Consider the following 18,358-nt stretch of genomic DNA (forward strand, 5'->3'; position numbering starts at 1 on the left):
TCCTATTTACCAAAAAGACATTTTTTAATTAGCTTTTCGAGTAAGGAAAAAGTTGTATTGAAATATATAGTTCACGTCAATCTGCAATACAGAAAATAACGAGAAAAACAAAAATTTAAGTGTGCATGCATAAATTAAATATGGTTTTCGTCCATTTAAATTGGTTCCTGGACATCTCTATGAGGGGTGACCATATGAGACTTTTCAGATGATATATAAACCAGTACCAATGAAATGCTTTTTGTGTACTCAACTAAAAAAATAGCTCGATAGATATGGAGTGGGAAAAATAGCTCTTATCTTATTATCTGTTACCACTCTTCCAGCCTAAAACAAATTAGAGAAACATGTCCCATAAAAGAATTATATTTAAATAGAATTTGCATCAACAAAATTTTAACTTTGGAAAATTCAGACCAACAGAGAGGTCTACAATTATACCAAATTACTTATCTCCAAATTAAATCCAAATATGACCCTTAAATATTTGAAAGATTGTTACTCAAAACACACAAGCTAGTTGGCTTTAGGTCGGAGCCAGACCTGGATGGGACAAATAGCTAGTGAGTAAATTAATGATATCTCTCCTCTACTTGTTTCTTAAATACTAAAAGCTAGCTTAAGTTCATTCAAAGTAAACACTCTATATGACAGATTCCGATCTTGTTATCTAACACTTAATCAAGAGTTATACAACGAGGGATACATTGTGATAACATTTGTCAGAAATGTGTGCATGACAGCCAAAAAAAAGATTACCATGCAGTTTTCGAGTGTCCTTATCATCCTCTTCAAACATGGGCCGGCTTTATCGATCTCGTTGATTACAGTTTCCCTTCCTACAAGTTAAGTAAATACAAACATGAACCACTTTTTCGTAAAATCCAAAATAGGTTAGAGGGAGGATTGAGTTTAGAAATGTTTTACGTTGACTATATTTCGTGGTTTAGATGGAAAACTATGAATTAAATGGTGATTCAAAGAGTGTTAACAAGTTTTTTCTTTTTAAAATTAAAATCATTTGGTGATGCAAATATACGTACGTTGACATATATCCCGTGGTTTTTATATATGGAAAACAGCTTTTTTCTTTTGGTCAACGTAAACTGAAAAAAATTGCTATATACATAGAGTGTTGTTTGTTTTGTTTTTCTTTTTCAAATATATCAAACCTGCAAAAGAAATACTCAATTTTCTCTCTGTCAAATACATTATGATTTTAATTTGATATCTTAACTTATAGAAAATACAACATTCATACAACGGAGAGAAATATATATTTGATTGCATTGGCTGCGTTGAACACGCCAATGCTCACAACGTTATCAATAAGAAACGAAAGTGGGGGCATTATATGATTATTTTATATTATTTCATGCACTAATCCTTCCACTATTCAAAACTTAAGCACAATTTGCGAAATTTTTATATTTTTTTATTGAAAGTATGTATGACGTTATCAAAGAAAGCTTCAAAAGTTTTTGTATGATATATATGAAATCTTAATTAGAGAAAAATTAGTCACATGTTAAAACGGCTAAAAACAAAACATTTACTTTGTCAAGTGACTGAAACTAAAAGACAGAAACCTAATATTACAAAATCTCAAAATTTAACCCACTAGATCATCTTATTTATAGTGGCACTCCCACTTTCTTAGTTATGCATGCATCTCCTAGGCGCACCCTTGTTAAGGCTAATAAAATCAATTTAAATACACCTCGGTTTGGTGTATAAATAGAAGCTAAAATCATCATAGCAATACACAATCAATCTACGATATCAATCTACGATATCAATCCATCTTTTTCTTTCATCATTATGGACTGCAAAAACATTTCGTGTTGGTTTATATCTTACCTTGCATTCTTAACTCTTTTCTCCAAAGACTTGGTCTCTTCGTTTCCATCGGGAAATAATTACCATGGTTATAATAATGGTCATGGATACGGACTAACTAGCAATCTCGACTATCGATTCTATGATCGGTCTTGTCCTCGTCTTCAGATGATTGTTAAGTCCGGAGTTTGGAGAGCTTTTAAAGATGATTCTAGAATCGCTGCGTCTCTTCTCCGACTCCATTTCCATGATTGTTTTGTCAATGTAAGTTTCTTTTGTTTAATTGTTAATGTAATTAGGTAAATTACGTGATATTTATTTTCTTTTTTATGTTAACTTACGCATGCATATATATAGTGGATTATCTATCACTCGTCACACATACTCTATATGTATATCAACATTTAAGTCGTGTATATATTATAAAAAAACTAATCACGCTATTTTAGTGAAAACTATACTACTCAAGCCGTTTAAAAGACACTCATCAAGAAAAAAGATTTATCTGTTTTAGTACATACAAGACACATATTAGAGTAGAAGCCACTATAATACTATATATAGACTAAAGACTCTATATATGTGTATCAAACATAATTGAGGAAAAGAAAATCAATACTACCAAGAAGGATGTCTAATTAAATTGTACGTTGTAGGGATGTGATGGATCTATACTTCTGAATGACTCCGAGGCTTTCAAAGGAGAGAAGAACGCTCGGCCAAACCGAAACTCAGTCCGTGGCTTCGAAGTCATTGAAGACATTAAATCTGACATCGAAAGTTCTTGTCCCTTAACTGTTTCGTGCGCGGACATAGTTGCCCTTGCAGCTAGAGAAGCCGTCGTCCTCGTACGTGTGATCTTGAAACCCCTAATTGTTAATCTGAAATGTGACAATATAATATAATGAAATAAAAGCATTGTAACTAATACGTTAATTACTGATAACTTCTCTATGCCATGCAGACCGGAGGGCCGTTTTGGCCGGTGCCTTTGGGGCGAAGGGACTCGTTAACGGCGAGTGAGCAAGCGGCAAATACAAATCTGCCATCTCCGTTTGAGCCGTTGGAGAATATAACGGCTAAGTTTGTGACCCTTGGGCTCGACCTCAAGGATGTTGTTGTCCTCTCAGGTTTGGTTAATTCAACTTTCGATTCAACGCAAAACATTATAGAGATTTAAAAAATCAAAATCGAAATCGGTTGACTTTTTGTATTATTTAATTAAAAAGATTACTTACTTTAAAACAAAATTTAAATGGCAGCAAATCGATTGTTATAAACCAAATAGAGTAAAGTACATCATAGGCATATATATATTCATGATAATTTTGAACTTATACTAGTATGACTTAATTTAATGATTCGTGGATGTAGGTGCACATACTATAGGATTTGCTCAATGTTTCGTAATTAAGCACAGGCTCTTCAACTTCAAGGGCTCTGGACAGCCTGACCCAAACCTAGCTGCTTCTTCGTCTCTTCTCTCTAAGCTAAAAGACACATGTCCTAATGTGGACTCATCGGACTCTAAGCTCGCTGCTCTTGATCCAGCTAGCTCAGTCAAGTTCGACAATGCTTATTACGTGAACTTAATGAATAACATAGGATTGTTGGATTCCGACCAAACCCTAATGTCGGATCCTACAGCCGCCGCCTTGGTGAAATCGTACAGCGAGAATCCGTACTTGTTCTCGAGGGATTTTGCAGTTTCAATGGTTAAAATGGGGAATGTCGGCGTTATGACCGGAAGTGATGGAGTAATTAGAGCAAAATGTGGATTTCCAGGTTAAGTTACATACATAGACTGTGTGAACGTAAAACACTCAATCATCTCTCTATAACATGCATATCTAGAAATAATCTAGCTTTTAAATATGAATCATATATACCAAAAGTCCATGAATAAAATATGTTTATATTATATATGGTGTAAAATCAACCTTATGTAATCTACATATGGATCACAGAGACAAAAATATATGGAGTTGTATGTGTGTTTGTTTGTGTGTAATGGAATATGTGTCTTTGCATTTTACGAGTGCATATTACATCCCGAATATCCATCTCCCGTACTTTAATCAACAATATTTAGTTTTAGTTCTCGATTTGGTTTTGTCTAATGATCAAAATTATACATATACTATCTATCGTAACAACTAAACACCTTAGCGTGACAATGAGAAGAGTTAAGATATACTTCAAGTCTTGTAAATTCTTTAATACAATTGAAGAAAAGGACTTAATTAATGATGCAATTACATAGTTGACAAAGAATTGTTGAAAATACATATCCATCAAGCCCAAAATACAAGCAGACCGAATTTCAAAATCACTTTACATTCAGAATTAAATTAAGCATATACTTTATCAGAGACAAATACGTTTGATGATATATAAGAAAAACAAGCAATTAAGCATTGAATGATGATATGCACTTCCATAAATTCCAAATGGAAGCAACTAACTTTTTAGGTATTGCTTTTGTTGATTACTGATTGGAAGACATAGAATTATAATTATCTTCAACGACTTCATGAGATTATCAGGACGAGAGTTAGTGGAAGAATACGAATAAGCTAATTTATAAATGTATTAGACATTTTACATGTCGTCTAAATACAAAAGAGTAGTTAGGTTACATACATCATAATGTTATATTAGAAGTAAAACATACACAGCCAAGATATACATATAACATAATTTATACTCATAAGCTAAACAATTATTTGTTCAAAAATGAGATTACTTTTTAAATTAAATTTTAGAAGTTTTATTTTAATTTAAAGAACATGTGTTATAAAAAGTGGCTAGGCCATGCTAAAATGCTGTCTCGGTGCTAGGCGGCCAGACGACGTATAAACTGTGGAGATGACCTTTTAAGCACTGAAATGAGTCGTTTTGTTACTAAACGGATTTAAATAATAATAAACAGTCTTAAGCTTTCTCTTAGGTAATAGACGATTTTAGGCGGTTCTACAAATTTGTTTGTCAATTATTGTTTAATTTACAATTTATTTGTAGTATATTTTTTTCTCCAACTTTTTACTACATATTTAAACGTTAAAGGCGTTAGCAGTACATATGTAACCCCACTGTCCATTTAGCGCCCTTAGCACGAATGCCTACATATAGTGATAACGGTTGGAGAATTCGTATAGTTCACTGGGTAGGCAACTTTGAATGCTATAACGGAGACGAGAGTCTTGATACTCTGATCTCACATTATAATGTTGGCCAATGTTCGTCGTCGGTGTGATTTCAAACGATATGCCTCGGAAAATTTTCAAAACCAGCCTTCTTCTCTATCTCCATACGTGAAGCCAAGTTTGTCGATCTCATTGGGTGTTACCATGAAATTGACTTATCTAGTTCTTGCAAGACATTCCATAAAACAGCTTTCACGTGACTTTCGTGATAAACTTAGCTACAACTACAAGTGATCGATCAAATGCATGGTTGAAATCAAAATCAATCTTTTCTCTTTTGTAGAAAATTAAAACTTTTCTTTGCAATATTCATACTTTGACACACTTTCGTTTCGAAATAATGTTATTTGTACAAAAGGTTAATTAAAATAGTACTAGTATGATCCTAAATTATCCTTTAATTGTACCCACCAACCGTCAGCTAATACATACCTTTCTTTTTGACAGCAGCTACATATGTATTTCTTTCTCTTATTTAAAGGTTCTGTTAGCTTCATTGAATTCAATTAACACAAAAACTCGTACCAAAAAAATTTATGATGTCACCACCGTTGAAAAAAATGACCTCATTTTAAAAATAAAACATAACCGATGGGAGTTTTTTTTTTTTTTTTTATAATAAAAATGGGCAATAAATTAAAGGTCAATTAATACGTGGCCGAAAGCAACTAAATTTACTAACCAATGCACACATCTACTTCTTCTTCTTCTTCTTCTTCTTCCTACTCCTTCTCCTTCTTCAAAACTTCAGATTCAAAATTGAAATTTCAATTCTAACAGTTACACTTCCTCTGCTTCTCTCTCTCTCCTCTAAAAATCATACCTTTGATGGCATTACTGTGAATTTTATCATAAAGCAAGCTCCTTTTTTAAAAAACCTTTCGCCGGAGATTATGGGTGGATGTACTTCCAAACCCTCCACCTCCTCCGGTAGACCGAACCCTTTCGCTCCCGGTAACGAGTATCCCCAAATTGACGATTTTGCCCCTACCCATCCCGGCAAATCGCCACTCCCCACCGCTCCAGCCGCTAAGGCCTCTCCTTTCTTCCCCTTTTACACGCCCAGCCCTGCTCGCCACCGCCGGAATAAGAGCCGTGACGTCGGCGACGGTGGCGAGAGAGGAGAGAGCAAGAGCTTGACCAGCACCCCGCTCCGTCAGCTGCGCCGCGCGTTTCATCCTCCGTCTCCCGCGAAACATATAAGGGCGGCGATACGGCGGAGGAGAGGGAAAAAGGAGCCTGCTTTATCGGCTTCGCAGCAGGCGGCGAAGAATCCGACGCAGGATGAGGAAGAGGAGTTAGGGCTTGACAAAAGGTTTGGGTTCTCTAAGGATTTTCACAGTAGAGTAGAATTAGGGGAAGAGATTGGACGAGGGCATTTTGGGTACACTTGCTCTGCTAAGTTCAAGAAAGGAGAGCTCAAAGGTCAAGTGGTTGCTGTTAAGATCATCCCAAAATCTAAGGTCAAAGGAGTTAACATATTTTACTCAGTTTTGAAATCCTTAATTAGCTTAGTCCATTGTAGTTTCGGTTGATAGAATAGAATGTGTTGATTCGTTTGTTTTGGCAGATGACAACTGCAATCGCTATAGAAGATGTGAGAAGAGAAGTGAAAATTCTACAGGCTCTATCTGGACATAAGAATCTGGTTCAATTCCATGATGCATTTGAGGACAATGCAAACGTCTACATTGCAATGGAGTAAGATAATTATGTTATAGTAACATTTCAATTCCTTGTTTGAAATGAATTTGGTAAAACGCACCTATTGCTGCATTATGGGATTTAAGTGTAGTTTTGAATTTGCAGGCTATGTGAAGGTGGTGAACTTCTTGACAGAATACTGGCAAGGTGTGTGCTACTTAAACATATTTGATACGTATGGTCAAGATTGTGCTGCTTTTATAAAGAGTTTCATCTTTCTTTGTTTTGTTATAGGGGAGGGAAATACTCAGAGAATGATGCAAAACCAGTGATTATACAAATCCTAAATGTGGTAGCTTTCTGTCATCTCCAAGGAGTTGTTCATCGAGATCTTAAACCAGAGGTGAGGTCAAGTTTTCTTTAAACTGGAAACAAGAGTATCTCCTTTACTTTACGTGTGGAATGTTTTTTTGACTACTGTTTCATCATCAGAACTTCTTGTACACTTCCAAGGAAGAGAATTCTCAGCTTAAAGCCATAGACTTTGGCTTATCAGACTTTGTCAGACCAGGTTCATCATCACACATTTTCTTATTTCAGTGTTTCTTTGATTCTTTTTTCTTCTGGTTAGTAAGCTAAAAAATGGTGTTTTGTGCCCTTTATTTTTTAAAGATGAAAGACTAAACGATATAGTGGGAAGTGCATACTACGTAGCTCCTGAAGTTCTACACAGATCATATACTACAGAAGCGGATGTATGGAGCATTGGAGTCATAGCATACATTCTACTATGTGGTAGCCGTCCGTTTTGGGCAAGAACCGAATCCGGAATATTCAGAGCAGTTCTTAAAGCTGACCCGAGTTTTGATGAACCTCCTTGGCCCTTCTTGTCTTTTGAGGCTAAAGACTTTGTTAAGCGGTTATTGTTTAAGGATCCCCGGAGAAGAATGTCAGCCTCCCAAGCCTTGAGTCAGTTATTTTGAATTTCACAGCTCTTTATAGATTTATATGTCTTCTTTCTTTTGGTAAATCATAAATCACCAAATCCAGTTCCTTATTACTTTTTTCAGTGCATCCTTGGATCCGAGGTTATAATACGGACATGAACATCCCTTTCGATATCTTGATCTTTAGGCAGATGAAGGCATACTTGCGATCTTCTCCATTGCGCAAAGCTGCTTTGAGGGTATGTTTTAGAAACTTTTTTATAAATGTCGATAAGATCAGTGAAGACTGTTTTCTCAGACTATTATGTGCTTTCTTTTTACAGGCGTTGTCTAAGACGTTAGTCAAAGATGAAATGCTGTACCTGAAAACTCAATTTTCGCTCCTTGCACCAAACAAAGATGGCCTGATCACAATGGATAGCATTAGACTGGTTTGTGACACTAAAACTTCTCTTAATGTTCCTCTTTAAGACATACAGTAACACTGTAGTAATGAAATCCCTATTGCAATTTTTTTTCTGTTTGGGCAGGCACTTGCAAGCAATGCTACAGAAGCAATGAAGGAATCTCGGATCCCAGAGTTTCTTGCTTTGGTAATATACATATCTGTGTTTTTATTGGATTTTTGATAAATGCTTTGTAACAGTTTGGTGTTAATGCCCTATCAATGACTGGCTTTTACAGCTAAATGGACTTCAATACAGAGGAATGGATTTTGAAGAGTTTTGTGCAGCTGCTATAAACGTTCATCAGCACGAGTCGCTTGATTGTTGGGAACAGAGCATTCGACATGCTTACGAGCTTTTCGACAAGAATGGAAACCGAGCTATTGTCATTGAAGAACTTGCCTCTGTAAGTCCTTTAAGTTTGAGTATGATAAACAATGTCTAAAAACAAAAGAAACATCCTCTAACAGCTGACACATGTTCTGATTTTGCAGGAACTTGGTGTTGGACCAGCTATAACCGTACATTCGGTTCTAAACGATTGGATCAGACACAATGATGGGAAACTGAGCTTCTTTGGGTTTGTCAAACTATTACATGGAGTCTCTGTTCGATCCACGGTGAAACAACACGGTGAAGATAATGAAACAACCGTGACAAAGTGAAATCGATAAAAACAAAAGAAAAGAAGATGTCAAAAACTTTACTCTTGATTCTTGGATTGGAATTGGAAATGTAATAGTTTTGTCAGGATTGTCAAAGGAACGCAGAGTTCCTTACAAGAACAAGTCGACCATTGTTGTTGTAATAATATATAGTGACCAACCATAGTGACTTTCATTTTCTATGTGAAGTCAAGAGTAAGATTTTTAGTTTTCTCTTCTGTTCCTGAAGTAAATAAGATTTAATTATAGCTTCAAAGGTTCTTCGAGAGTTTGGTTTTTCCCGGTTAGCGACTGTGGTTTTAAGTGTTGAGATCTGAATCGTCTTAACCAATTCAAACCGGTTCGGGAGATGGAAATAAATTAGAAATTATAAAAATCGATTCTTTCCCCAATTTTATATAATTCTCTCCGCTCTGAATCGGATCGAAGGCATTAGGGTTTTGAATCTCTTTCTCTCTCTCTCTCGAGGATTTTTTTTTCATCAATTGGTTTCAGAATCCTGCGAAAAATTTGTTCTTTTAGTTCCGACAACTTCGTTTTGTGGGATTAAGCTTTCGCTTCAATCTTTCATCTCCCTGATCGAGAGCCATGACTGAGGTAAATCAAAATTCGAATCTTTTCTCTCTACTTCTTATACAATTCTCTTCGAATTAGGAAACCCTGTTCAAATTATCAATCTTTATTCGAAACCCTTGTTCGTCTTCTTGTTTCGTAATTGAAATTGATATTGAGTTTTTTTTTTTTTGGCAGTATTGGGTTAGCCAAGGGAACAAATGGTGCGACTTCTGTAAGATCTGGATACAGAACAATCCAACAAGTATTAGAAACCATGAGCTTGGTAAGCGTCACAGAGAATGTGTGGATAAGAAGCTCACTGATATGCGTGAGAAGAGTGCAGCCAAAGACAAAGAGCTCAAGAAAAACGAAAAATTGCTTCAACAGATCGAAGCTGTGAGTAATCATTATACATCACAACACTCAATTCTTGCTTCTTTGCCAATGATACTCTTTATCAATGTTTGTTTCTGACTCCACTTTTTTCTTTAACTTATTTTCAGAAAGCAACTCGTAGCTATCAGAAAGATATAGCAACTGCTCAGCAAGTAGCAAAAGCAAACGGTGCACCGGAGGATGGTACAGCCGGTAAGTATCTCTCTCATGATTGCTTTTTAATTATTATTTCATGTCATTTAGTAAGTTTGTTGTTCAACGTAGCTTTTATATCAGGGTTGTTGCTTAGCTTTGGATCTGTTTGTTATAGACTAACATACTGAGGTCGTAGAGGAAAATGAGATTATTGCGTACTCCATGAAACTGGATTTGTGAACTGCCTTTATTGTCCAAAAGTATGAACAAACCAATCAGTGTCTGATTTTTCCATTTGTCATGTTATACCCATCTTTGCAAAAGACTTTTTGACTTATAAGTTTTAATGCCCTATAACTCTATAGAGAATCATCACCAGAGAGCAAAACGGTTCCCTCTTTTGAGTCACTCTCAGGTTCTTTCATCATTTTGATTGGCATATTTCTTAGCCTTTTTCATTCATAGATATGTTTTTTTTCGTTTCGTGTAGTAATCATATTGTTATGGCAGGTTGGATGCTTGACAGTGCTTCTGGCTATTATTACAACCAGACCAATGGTCTGCACTATGATTCAAAGTCTGGATTCTATTACAGTGATTTTATAGGTATGTGATGGTAATCGAGTTTTTTTTTACATACTTTCAAAAATAATCCTACAGAGTTTTTGTGTGTGTGCTTACACTTGTAATGAAACAGGCCATTGGGTGACACAAGACGAGGCATATGCTGCGGTTAAAACTTCATCTGATAAAGGAACTAAAGTACCTCTGGTTAAAAAGCCTATGGTACCTTTTTCAGAAGCTGGACCAAGTTTGGTGAAACCACCTGGCCGCCTTGTCTCAGCTTCATTAAACCCTAAAAGAGCTGTGAAAGGAGCTCCTTCATCTGTTGATATTGGCAACAACAAGAGAAAGAGACAAGATGAGAAACCGAAGAAAGTATCTGCAGAAGAGAAAGCTGCATTGAGGGCGAGAGAAGCTGCTAGGAAACGAGTTGAAGAAAGAGAAAAACCATTGCTTGGTCTTTACAATAGACCTTTTTGATGCATCACTCGGTAGAAGGGAGGCTAAGCTGAGAAGAGTTATGATTGATCACATTGTGGTGGTTATTTCGTTTATCCCTGCATAACGTTTATTCAAATACTCACTGGTAACTCTCGGAGGGATTTGTCTTGTGTTCTTCTAACTGTTGTTCCAATCAAATCAATTACATCTTTGTTGTACAAATATATTCCAATTTTTTTTGTTAAAAGTGATGGAGTGGAAATCCCCACATTTTACCAGAACTTGACGAGGATTCAAAATTTTTAGACATTTCAATAGATTACTACACCTTTAAAAACGTAAGTTGTTTTTCTTACCTCTTAAATTGATCCTCTCAAATGAGGTTACCATATTGTATGATTAGAGAAACACAAGTCTTGAGCTTTTTGTTTTCATGAATCATCAAATTTTTCAAGATAAATCGACTCTAAAAACTAAACTTGAAAAGCACAAATAAAACTAGCAACTGATCCAAGCGATTTGGAAGATTACTTAATTGTGGACCAAACTCTGGCTTTGAGGAAGTCTCCGTAACAGACCAAATAAACTTAAAAAAAGAACTGGAAGTAAAATTCAAGTTTTAGACAACCCCAAAATTTTGACAGAGACTGAGACAGCAAGATAAGCAAGATTCAAATCCAGGATACAAAACCCTCTTTGGACTTAAGAGGTTTTAGTTTCGATGGTGCGAGCTAACCTCCGAACCAACAACTATCATCGGATCACTTTGATCATCCAATGGCTTGTTTTTTTCTTAACCCAATTCCCGTGAGTCCAGGACACACGGTTTTTTTGATGATAGAGACATACCAGCACTCTCAAGAAGCTCCCGGGACAGCAGCCGCTGCAGTAGCGTACATGTTTGAGTCTTGATTAGCATATCCATTGTTGTAACCTTGTCCTCTTGAGTATCCTCCGTTCCATTGGTTGCCAGAGTCACCTCTCCACTGTAAAAATTGAACAATGTTAGTGAGCAGAATAAACATACGGCCGGTCATCACGGTTAAAAGCTACCGTGTTGGTTAATCATCCATGCCACAGGCTTGATAAGTTATTATCACTCAATGATCGATGCAAAATATAGTTGATTGAGTAAACGTTAACATCAAGTGTAGGGAAGTAAGCGACTAGGACATTCTTGTAGAGATTAAGTTAACTTGTCCACTGATTACAACAAATAGACTCAAGACAATTAGACAAACATGAAACTAAGACAACCTCTCGAGATAAACAATAACATATGTCGGAAAAGGCTTCAACTAGCTCATTAATAACTGATTAGCTGTCAATTTCTCTAATTAGAAGAAACACTGAACCATCACAATTGTTACAGTAACTGGATAATGTTCAGGGAAATGACAAGTGGGCCAAGGTGATATGCATTAGATTTGCCAATCAAAATAGTCAGCAAAAAACCGTGGGAAGGTCATAAATTCAACTAGGTCTTTATGGCCCTCAATGCACCACCTACTGCAATCCAATGTCAACTACTGAGTCTGGCTTTTAAGGATTTCTATAACTTTATCCATTCCATAGAGAGAGAAAAGTCAAAAGACCCAAAAGAACTCTAACCCTTAGTTTGACCTGGACCATACTAATAGAAATGCATACAAGGTTTCACTGATATAGAACAACACACTATTCCAAGTTAATTTTCTTTTACCTGTTTGTTGGGGCTTCGTCCCCAAGAAAGCCGGACAGTGTTTTTCCCGATGACCGTCCCATTCAAGTTCCCGATGGCCTCTTCAGCACTTTGCCTGTCAAAACCAATGGCACGTCACACATTGCAACTACATACCCATCTCCACTCTTAAATGAGCACCCACGGGATTGCTCATCATGATTGAACAAAGTCCCACGCTACTGGATGAGTAAGCTGGCAAGCAAAGAACAGGTTAGTACCTGTTAGCAAACTGGACAAAGCCGCATCCTTTTCCTACTGGGATCTTCACTGAAATAACCTCCCCAAATTGGGAAAAGGGTTGCATAAGGTCTTCTTCAGTAACATCAGGATCAATACCGCCAACAAATATCTGCAATGTAGTAAAAGACAATGAGCAATGAGGTATATTGTTGTTAGCAGAGTAATAGCTAAGAGAACTTACTGTTGAATTGTTTGATTCCCCATCAGACAGTGAACCATTTCCTCCATGTCCACCAGCCAGTGTCAGAGCTAATCCAATGAAAACATTACAATTCACTTTAGATACTATGTCAAAAGCATCAACAAGTTATTAAAACTTAACATTCATATTCAAAAAAACTGATTTTTCACTACTAAAAGAGACATAAACAGAAAATAAAACCACTAGCATACTACTCAGAGAGAAAACATGAAAACAAAAACATATGCTATGAAGTCACAAAGATTATATCATTACTTACCTTGTGAACCATTTTGTTGGCCATAAGCGGCAGCCCTTTTAGGTGTAGCAATACCAACACGCATTTGCCTGCTTGAACAGAAAGCACCATTCATTTCTGTCATAGCTCTTGATCGCTCATTCTCATCACCAAACCTGACAAACCCGTAACCTTTGGATCGCCCGGTGTTGGAATCGATCACAACTTTTGCACCTTTGACAGATGGATATCTACCAGCAAAAGTCTCAAGCAAGACAGCATCACTCACATCTGGAGCCAAATCTCCAACAAATATCGAAAGGTCCGGACCATTTTCTGATGCTCTCTTCTCACCAGTACTGAAAGATGCCCAGTTTAAACGGAAAGGCTGCTCTGCGTTCGGCATGGTTACACCGCTAAAGCTCTGAAGAGCTTCCTCAGCTGCTGAACGTGAAAGAAACTCAACAAAACCATACCCTTCAGATTGACAAGTTTGCTTGTTGCGAATAACTTTCACAGAAGAAACCTAAACACATCACAAAACAATAAAACAAGAAAGAATAAGCTCAAAGGGAAAAGAAAACAAAAAAAAAAACAGAGAAAATAAGCTAAAACAGAACAGATCCCTGTGACATGTTTGGAGTTCTTTTTGTTCCTATAACAAGAAATGTTCTCTATATGTGGCAATGTACTTTTCTTGCCATATGAAATGAACTTTAAAAGTCTGTCCTTTTTCAGGTCAAGATAGTTCTCCATTACCCTAAATGTCAACCATTTGGCTTCTACACAGTTTAGATCTTAAACACAATCAAAAAGTTCAAAACTTGCCAAATTTTACATTGGATTCACAATAACGAATCTTTCCAACAACAGGAAAAAAAGAAAGTCACGGATCTATCACTTTCCATGTCAGAACACGCAAAAAAAAGAAAGATTCCACGCACATAATTTAAACAAACAAATCACGATCTAAATTACAAAAATATCAAATCTAGCATCATTACAAACATATGATTAGAAGACGAAGATAGATACCTCGTTGGTGTGAGAGAAACAGGTATGGAGATAAGCCTCATCCATCCAATGAAGAAGATCACCAACCCAAAGGGTCTTGACATCATCACCACCAGATCCCCCACGTGGCTGCTGCTGCTGCTTCTGCTGCTGTTGACCCTGGTGATGCTGTTGCTGCTGATAAGCAGCAGCGTATTGAAACTGAGGATGCTGCTGATACGCGGCTTGATTGTAAGGAGCGTATTGGTGGTGAGGATACATCATCATCTGTTGCTGTTGCATCATAGCCATAGCAGCTGCAGGGTATTGCTGCATCGCAGCCATCCACTGTTGTTGTTGTTGCCACTGCTGTTGCTGCTGCTGAGGCGGTGGAGTTGATTGCTGCAACGGTGGTGTTGTTCCTGCTGATGTTGGTAACGCCGAATCTGTTGAGCCGTTGTTATTGTTTGGTGTCTGCATCTTTTAAAAAATTTATGGAAACTTTTCGGATCCGATCTGGTTGGAAGAAGAAGAATTAGAAATTTAGAATCTTTCTTCGTTCTCTCTCTCTCTCTCGATATGTATTTGTAATTTGGTAAGGTAGTTTTTGGTTAATGAAGGAGACCGAGAGAGAGAGGATTAGATTTGGTTTGGGTTTCTTGGAAGATAAAATGGAGGCGGAGAGAGAGAAGAGAAGAGGGAAGAGAGTGTGTTGTGTAGATTCGGAGGGTTTAAGGCTTTTTTTTTTTTTTTTTTTTTTCTTTCTTTGTTTGGTTTCATTCACTTTAGGTCTGAAAGAGAAGTGGTGGGAACGTGGGGCCCATTTACGTGGTGAAGCCATGTTGTTGTAGTTTTGTACTATTTCATGACTTGTCTGTAAGTTTAGTTTTGTAGATCCGACGGTTCTGATTCGACCGTATTTTTCGGGGTTGACATCAATTTATGACAGTTGATGATGATTCCAAATCGGGTAAAGTTTAAATTGGGTATTTTGTTTTGGGCTAAATGGATTTGAAAGTGCTTTTGAGTGTTTTGATTGGGATAAATGGATATGGTAAACCAAAAAGAAGTTTATGAGGATGAGAATTTAAGTTTGTGGACTGGATCCATATGTTTTAATGCTTCGTGATCTATGAAAAGGGCGAGCTCGTTACATAAACTGTTTTCTTTCATTAATACGATTTGTGATTGTGGTTAAAAATGTTAGCACAAATCAACTGTAAAATGACGTCAGGTCGTGAAACATCACAAATTCTTATGACAATTTGGGGAGCTTTGCATAAACATATTGATGCAATTTTTATCGTATCATCAACTTTAAAATATTTTTGAGATACGTAAGTGCATTTTTTTTTTTTTTTGGTTTAGGAAATGTTACGAAAAAAATTAGAAAAACTATAAGATGAGTGGAACTGTGGAAGAAATATAGAAAAGTTTAAAAAAAAAAAAAAAAAAAAAAAAATTGTCAAAACTAAAATATGTATTTTTAAAATAAGATACGGATGATTAATATTGGTGGACCTTAAAATAAAAGGCCAGTAAGGAGTTGTCTTGTTTTTTTGAACGTGAGGGGCTTATTATAACGGTCCGTCAAATTACCTGCGATGATCGACCGTCTCCGTAACTGAATGATGGCGCGAAAAGTTTCGAAGAAAGTAGGTGATGACACGTGAAGTCACCTAAATCTGACGATAAGTTTTGAAGAAACCTGAAAACTGAAAGATTGGAAATGAATTGGACTGGGAGATGAGGTGGAGCGGCTGGTTAACATGAGGGCATATCTACTATTCTACTTAATCCGAATGCCCAACATTCCCCACTTGTTGAAAAAACCTTAAATTTAGTTAGATGAAATTAACAATTAGAAAGAAACTTTCAAACTTTAAATATCTCTCAAGACGTTGAAAATAAGATATATAATCACTTACTTATCTGTTGGTCAAAGCTAAGACCTTTATAGTCCATTGAAGGAACGATTGCATGATTAGGTGACCATAATTTCAAAGCATCGTAATATGAATCCGAATAAATGACCAAACACATCGCTGTTGCTATATAAGGAGCGTGACAGAAACATCAAAATGTCAGATCCAAAACCGAAACCGAATCCCAAGGAGTATACTTGAGGTGGAAGTGGAACCATGACTCATAAGTTCTGGGAGACTCAACCTGTTGTGCAGTTGGAGGATATGGGAGACACGACTTTGCCTGAAGGCCCAATTGAGCCACCAACTTTGGTATCTGAGGTCAAGCAAGAGCCGTACAATTTTCATGAAGACTATGAATGGATCACATGTGATATGAAATCTGATGACATGTGCTCAGAGGTCTACAACTTTTTCAAGGTTCACTATGCTGAGAAACGTAACTTGAAGGTCCATCCCTCGAAGGAGTGGCTGATGTGGGCATTGTGTCCACCTGGTTATTACCAGAACTGGCATGTTGGAGTCCGTGTCAAGGCCACTAAGAAGCTCGTTGCTTTCATCAGTGGGGTGCCAGCAAGAATCAGGGTGCGTGATGAGGTTGTTAGCATGGCTAATATAAATTTCTTGTGTATCGACAAGGATCTCAGGTCTAGGAGACTTGCTCCTATCCTGATCATGGAGGTGACTAGAAGGGTCCGCTTGAAGAATATATGGCAAGCCGCTTATCCCTCACGTGATGTAGTCTCTAGACCAGTCACCACCTGCCAATACTGGGGCAGAATGTTGAACCCGAAGAAGCTAATTGATGTTGGATATGCAACCCTTGGTGAAAGAATGACTATGTCCATGACCGTCAAACTTTACAAAGTACCAGATGCACCGAGCACTCCTGGGTTTAGGGAAATGGGACGAGGTGATGTCCCTGCTGTTACAGAGTTGCTCAGGAAATACCTTCGCCAGTTTGGAGTTGCGGCTTACTTTGATTCAGAAGATGTCCAGCACTGGTTTCTCCCGAGAAAAGATGTCATCCACACTTACTTGGTAGTAAGCCCTGAAACTTATGAGGTCACGGACTTATGCAGCTTCTACACTGTTCCTTGCACTATCTCCGACCCTGCCTCTGGTAACCCGAAAAACACAACAGTTCAATGTGCTTATTCTTACTACAATGTCGTGACACAGACCTCATTTCCCAAGCTGATGAATGATGCGCTAATCGTCTCTAAGCAAAAAGGTGTCGATATTTTCTATGCATTGGACGTGATGCAGAATGCGAGTTGCTTTACAGAATTGAAGTTTCGTCCATCAGAGGGTGCTCTGCTTCACTACCATCTCTATAACTACCGTTTGGGAAGTCCATTGAAGCCATCAGAAGTTGGGCTTGTTCTCTGGTAAGCTTGATCCCACTACTATCTCTATAACTACCGTTTGGGAAGTGCATTGAAGCCATCAAAAGTGAAGTCGGGCTTGCTCTATGGTAAGCTTGATCTAATATATCTATTAAATAATTGGCATCTTATATTGTTAGAGCCTTTTTATTTGTTTGCATGTCTACAAAGTCAAATTAATGTTACTGCGTTTTTCCTCTCAACTATCAACACAAACAACAAAATTTGCCTCAGATTTGTTTTGGAACTTTAAGGTAGTGAAACTGATGATGCTTTTTATCAATAACATATTGGCACATCAAAATATTGTAATGGTATAAAAGTGTAAAAACAAAAAAAAAAAAAAAAAAAAAAAAAAGAAAAAGTTAATNGAGAAAATACAAAAGCAAATCTTGGAACCATTGATGTAACAGTTCTCCAGTCTCCACCAAGCTTACCTAATAGTACAAGTTAGTTCAGTTTCTTGACCAAGAAGAAGTATCAAAGGATCAAAATTCTGAAACACTATTTGCTATGAGAGAGAGAATTAACGGGAATCAGATACAGAGCTCCTTGACTCTCTCTTATGTGGCAGTTTTTAGGCGAGATTTCCTTTTTTACAGGTGAAAGTGAGGGAACAGTAGTAAAATAATTGTTTTACCTCCTGAATACCCCCAAACACTTTTCAGTGGGTCAACACCATACTTGTTGAAGCTCGTGGACGTGAGAACTGACATCCTAAAAGAGAGTTGTGCAATTAAAGATGAAGTAGTAGTTTAGCACCTGATGCTCCGAGCGTGTTTCTATTAGAGACTCTCTCTATGGTAAGGTAAAGTAGTAAATGAAGACCAAC

General features: G+C 37.0%; 5 protein-coding genes across 7 annotated transcripts; 4 read left to right on the plus strand and 1 right to left on the minus strand.

Annotated features, from left to right (window-relative positions):
• Positions 1,761-3,760, plus strand: LOC104777870 (peroxidase 10-like). Its single transcript, XM_010502199.2, has 4 exons — positions 1,761-2,103; positions 2,496-2,687; positions 2,804-2,969; positions 3,214-3,760. The coding sequence occupies exons 1-4, from the start codon at positions 1,822-1,824 to the stop codon at positions 3,627-3,629; spliced, it is 1,056 nt and encodes a 351-aa protein (XP_010500501.1). The 5' UTR covers positions 1,761-1,821; the 3' UTR covers positions 3,630-3,760.
• Positions 5,723-8,962, plus strand: LOC104777871 (CDPK-related kinase 8). Its single transcript, XM_010502200.2, has 11 exons — positions 5,723-6,508; positions 6,616-6,746; positions 6,855-6,896; positions 6,984-7,092; positions 7,182-7,260; positions 7,362-7,658; positions 7,760-7,875; positions 7,960-8,067; positions 8,167-8,229; positions 8,321-8,488; positions 8,577-8,962. The coding sequence occupies exons 1-11, from the start codon at positions 5,939-5,941 to the stop codon at positions 8,745-8,747; spliced, it is 1,854 nt and encodes a 617-aa protein (XP_010500502.1). The 5' UTR covers positions 5,723-5,938; the 3' UTR covers positions 8,748-8,962.
• Positions 9,153-11,143, plus strand: LOC104777872 (zinc finger protein ZOP1). 3 transcript variants are annotated; one of them, XM_010502202.2, is made up of 6 exons: positions 9,153-9,344; positions 9,498-9,698; positions 9,806-9,890; positions 10,199-10,248; positions 10,344-10,439; positions 10,531-11,143. In XM_010502202.2, exons 1-5 carry the CDS (start codon positions 9,336-9,338, stop codon positions 10,437-10,439), a joined length of 441 nt encoding a protein of 146 aa, XP_010500504.1. In that variant the 5' UTR covers positions 9,153-9,335; the 3' UTR covers positions 10,531-11,143. The 3 variants fall into 3 exon arrangements, with proteins under 3 accessions (XP_010500504.1, XP_010500503.1, XP_019099449.1); XM_010502201.2 differs by lacking the exon at positions 10,199-10,248; XM_019243904.1 differs by lacking the exons at positions 10,344-10,439; positions 10,531-11,143 and having other exon boundaries at positions 10,009-10,308.
• On the minus strand, positions 11,332-14,972 carry LOC104777873 (polyadenylate-binding protein RBP47A-like). The gene is made up of 6 exons (XM_010502203.2): positions 14,256-14,972; positions 13,263-13,746; positions 12,983-13,050; positions 12,780-12,910; positions 12,541-12,634; positions 11,332-11,824 (listed from the first exon to the last, which is right to left on the minus strand). The coding sequence occupies exons 1-6, from the start codon at positions 14,691-14,693 to the stop codon at positions 11,696-11,698; spliced, it is 1,344 nt and encodes a 447-aa protein (XP_010500505.1). The 5' UTR covers positions 14,694-14,972; the 3' UTR covers positions 11,332-11,695.
• LOC104777874 (glycylpeptide N-tetradecanoyltransferase 1-like) lies at positions 16,223-17,729 on the plus strand. The gene has a single exon (XM_010502204.2). It carries the CDS (start codon positions 16,355-16,357, stop codon positions 17,531-17,533), a length of 1,179 nt encoding a protein of 392 aa, XP_010500506.1. The 5' UTR covers positions 16,223-16,354; the 3' UTR covers positions 17,534-17,729.

Source organism: Camelina sativa, chromosome 3, assembly GCF_000633955.1.
Source record: "Camelina sativa cultivar DH55 chromosome 3, Cs, whole genome shotgun sequence".
NCBI lineage: Eukaryota > Viridiplantae > Streptophyta > Magnoliopsida > Brassicales > Brassicaceae > Camelina > Camelina sativa.

Coding starts and splice junctions, on each gene's coding strand:
- LOC104777870 (XM_010502199.2), top strand. CDS start 1,822: ATGGACTGCAAAAACATTTCGTGTTGGTTTATATCTTACCTTGCATTC. Junction 2,688..2,803: donor CTAGAGAAGCCGTCGTCCTC/GTACGTGTGATC, acceptor TATGCCATGCAG/ACCGGAGGGCCGTTTTGGCC. Junction 2,970..3,213: donor GGATGTTGTTGTCCTCTCAG/GTTTGGTTAATT, acceptor TCGTGGATGTAG/GTGCACATACTATAGGATTT.
- LOC104777871 (XM_010502200.2), top strand. CDS start 5,939: ATGGGTGGATGTACTTCCAAACCCTCCACCTCCTCCGGTAGACCGAAC. Junction 7,876..7,959: donor TGCGCAAAGCTGCTTTGAGG/GTATGTTTTAGA, acceptor TTCTTTTTACAG/GCGTTGTCTAAGACGTTAGT. Junction 8,068..8,166: donor CAATGGATAGCATTAGACTG/GTTTGTGACACT, acceptor CTGTTTGGGCAG/GCACTTGCAAGCAATGCTAC.
- LOC104777872 (XM_010502201.2), top strand. Junction 9,699..9,805: donor TGCTTCAACAGATCGAAGCT/GTGAGTAATCAT, acceptor ACTTATTTTCAG/AAAGCAACTCGTAGCTATCA. Junction 10,440..10,530: donor CTATTACAGTGATTTTATAG/GTATGTGATGGT, acceptor GTAATGAAACAG/GCCATTGGGTGACACAAGAC.
- LOC104777873 (XM_010502203.2), bottom strand. CDS start 14,693: ATGCAGACACCAAACAATAACAACGGCTCAACAGATTCGGCGTTACCA. Junction 13,051..13,262: donor CCAACAAAATGGTTCACAAG/GTAAGTAATGAT, acceptor TCATTGGATTAG/CTCTGACACTGGCTGGTGGA. Junction 12,635..12,779: donor TTTGTCCAGTTTGCTAACAG/GTACTAACCTGT, acceptor TGGTTTTGACAG/GCAAAGTGCTGAAGAGGCCA.
- LOC104777874 (XM_010502204.2), top strand. CDS start 16,355: ATGACTCATAAGTTCTGGGAGACTCAACCTGTTGTGCAGTTGGAGGAT.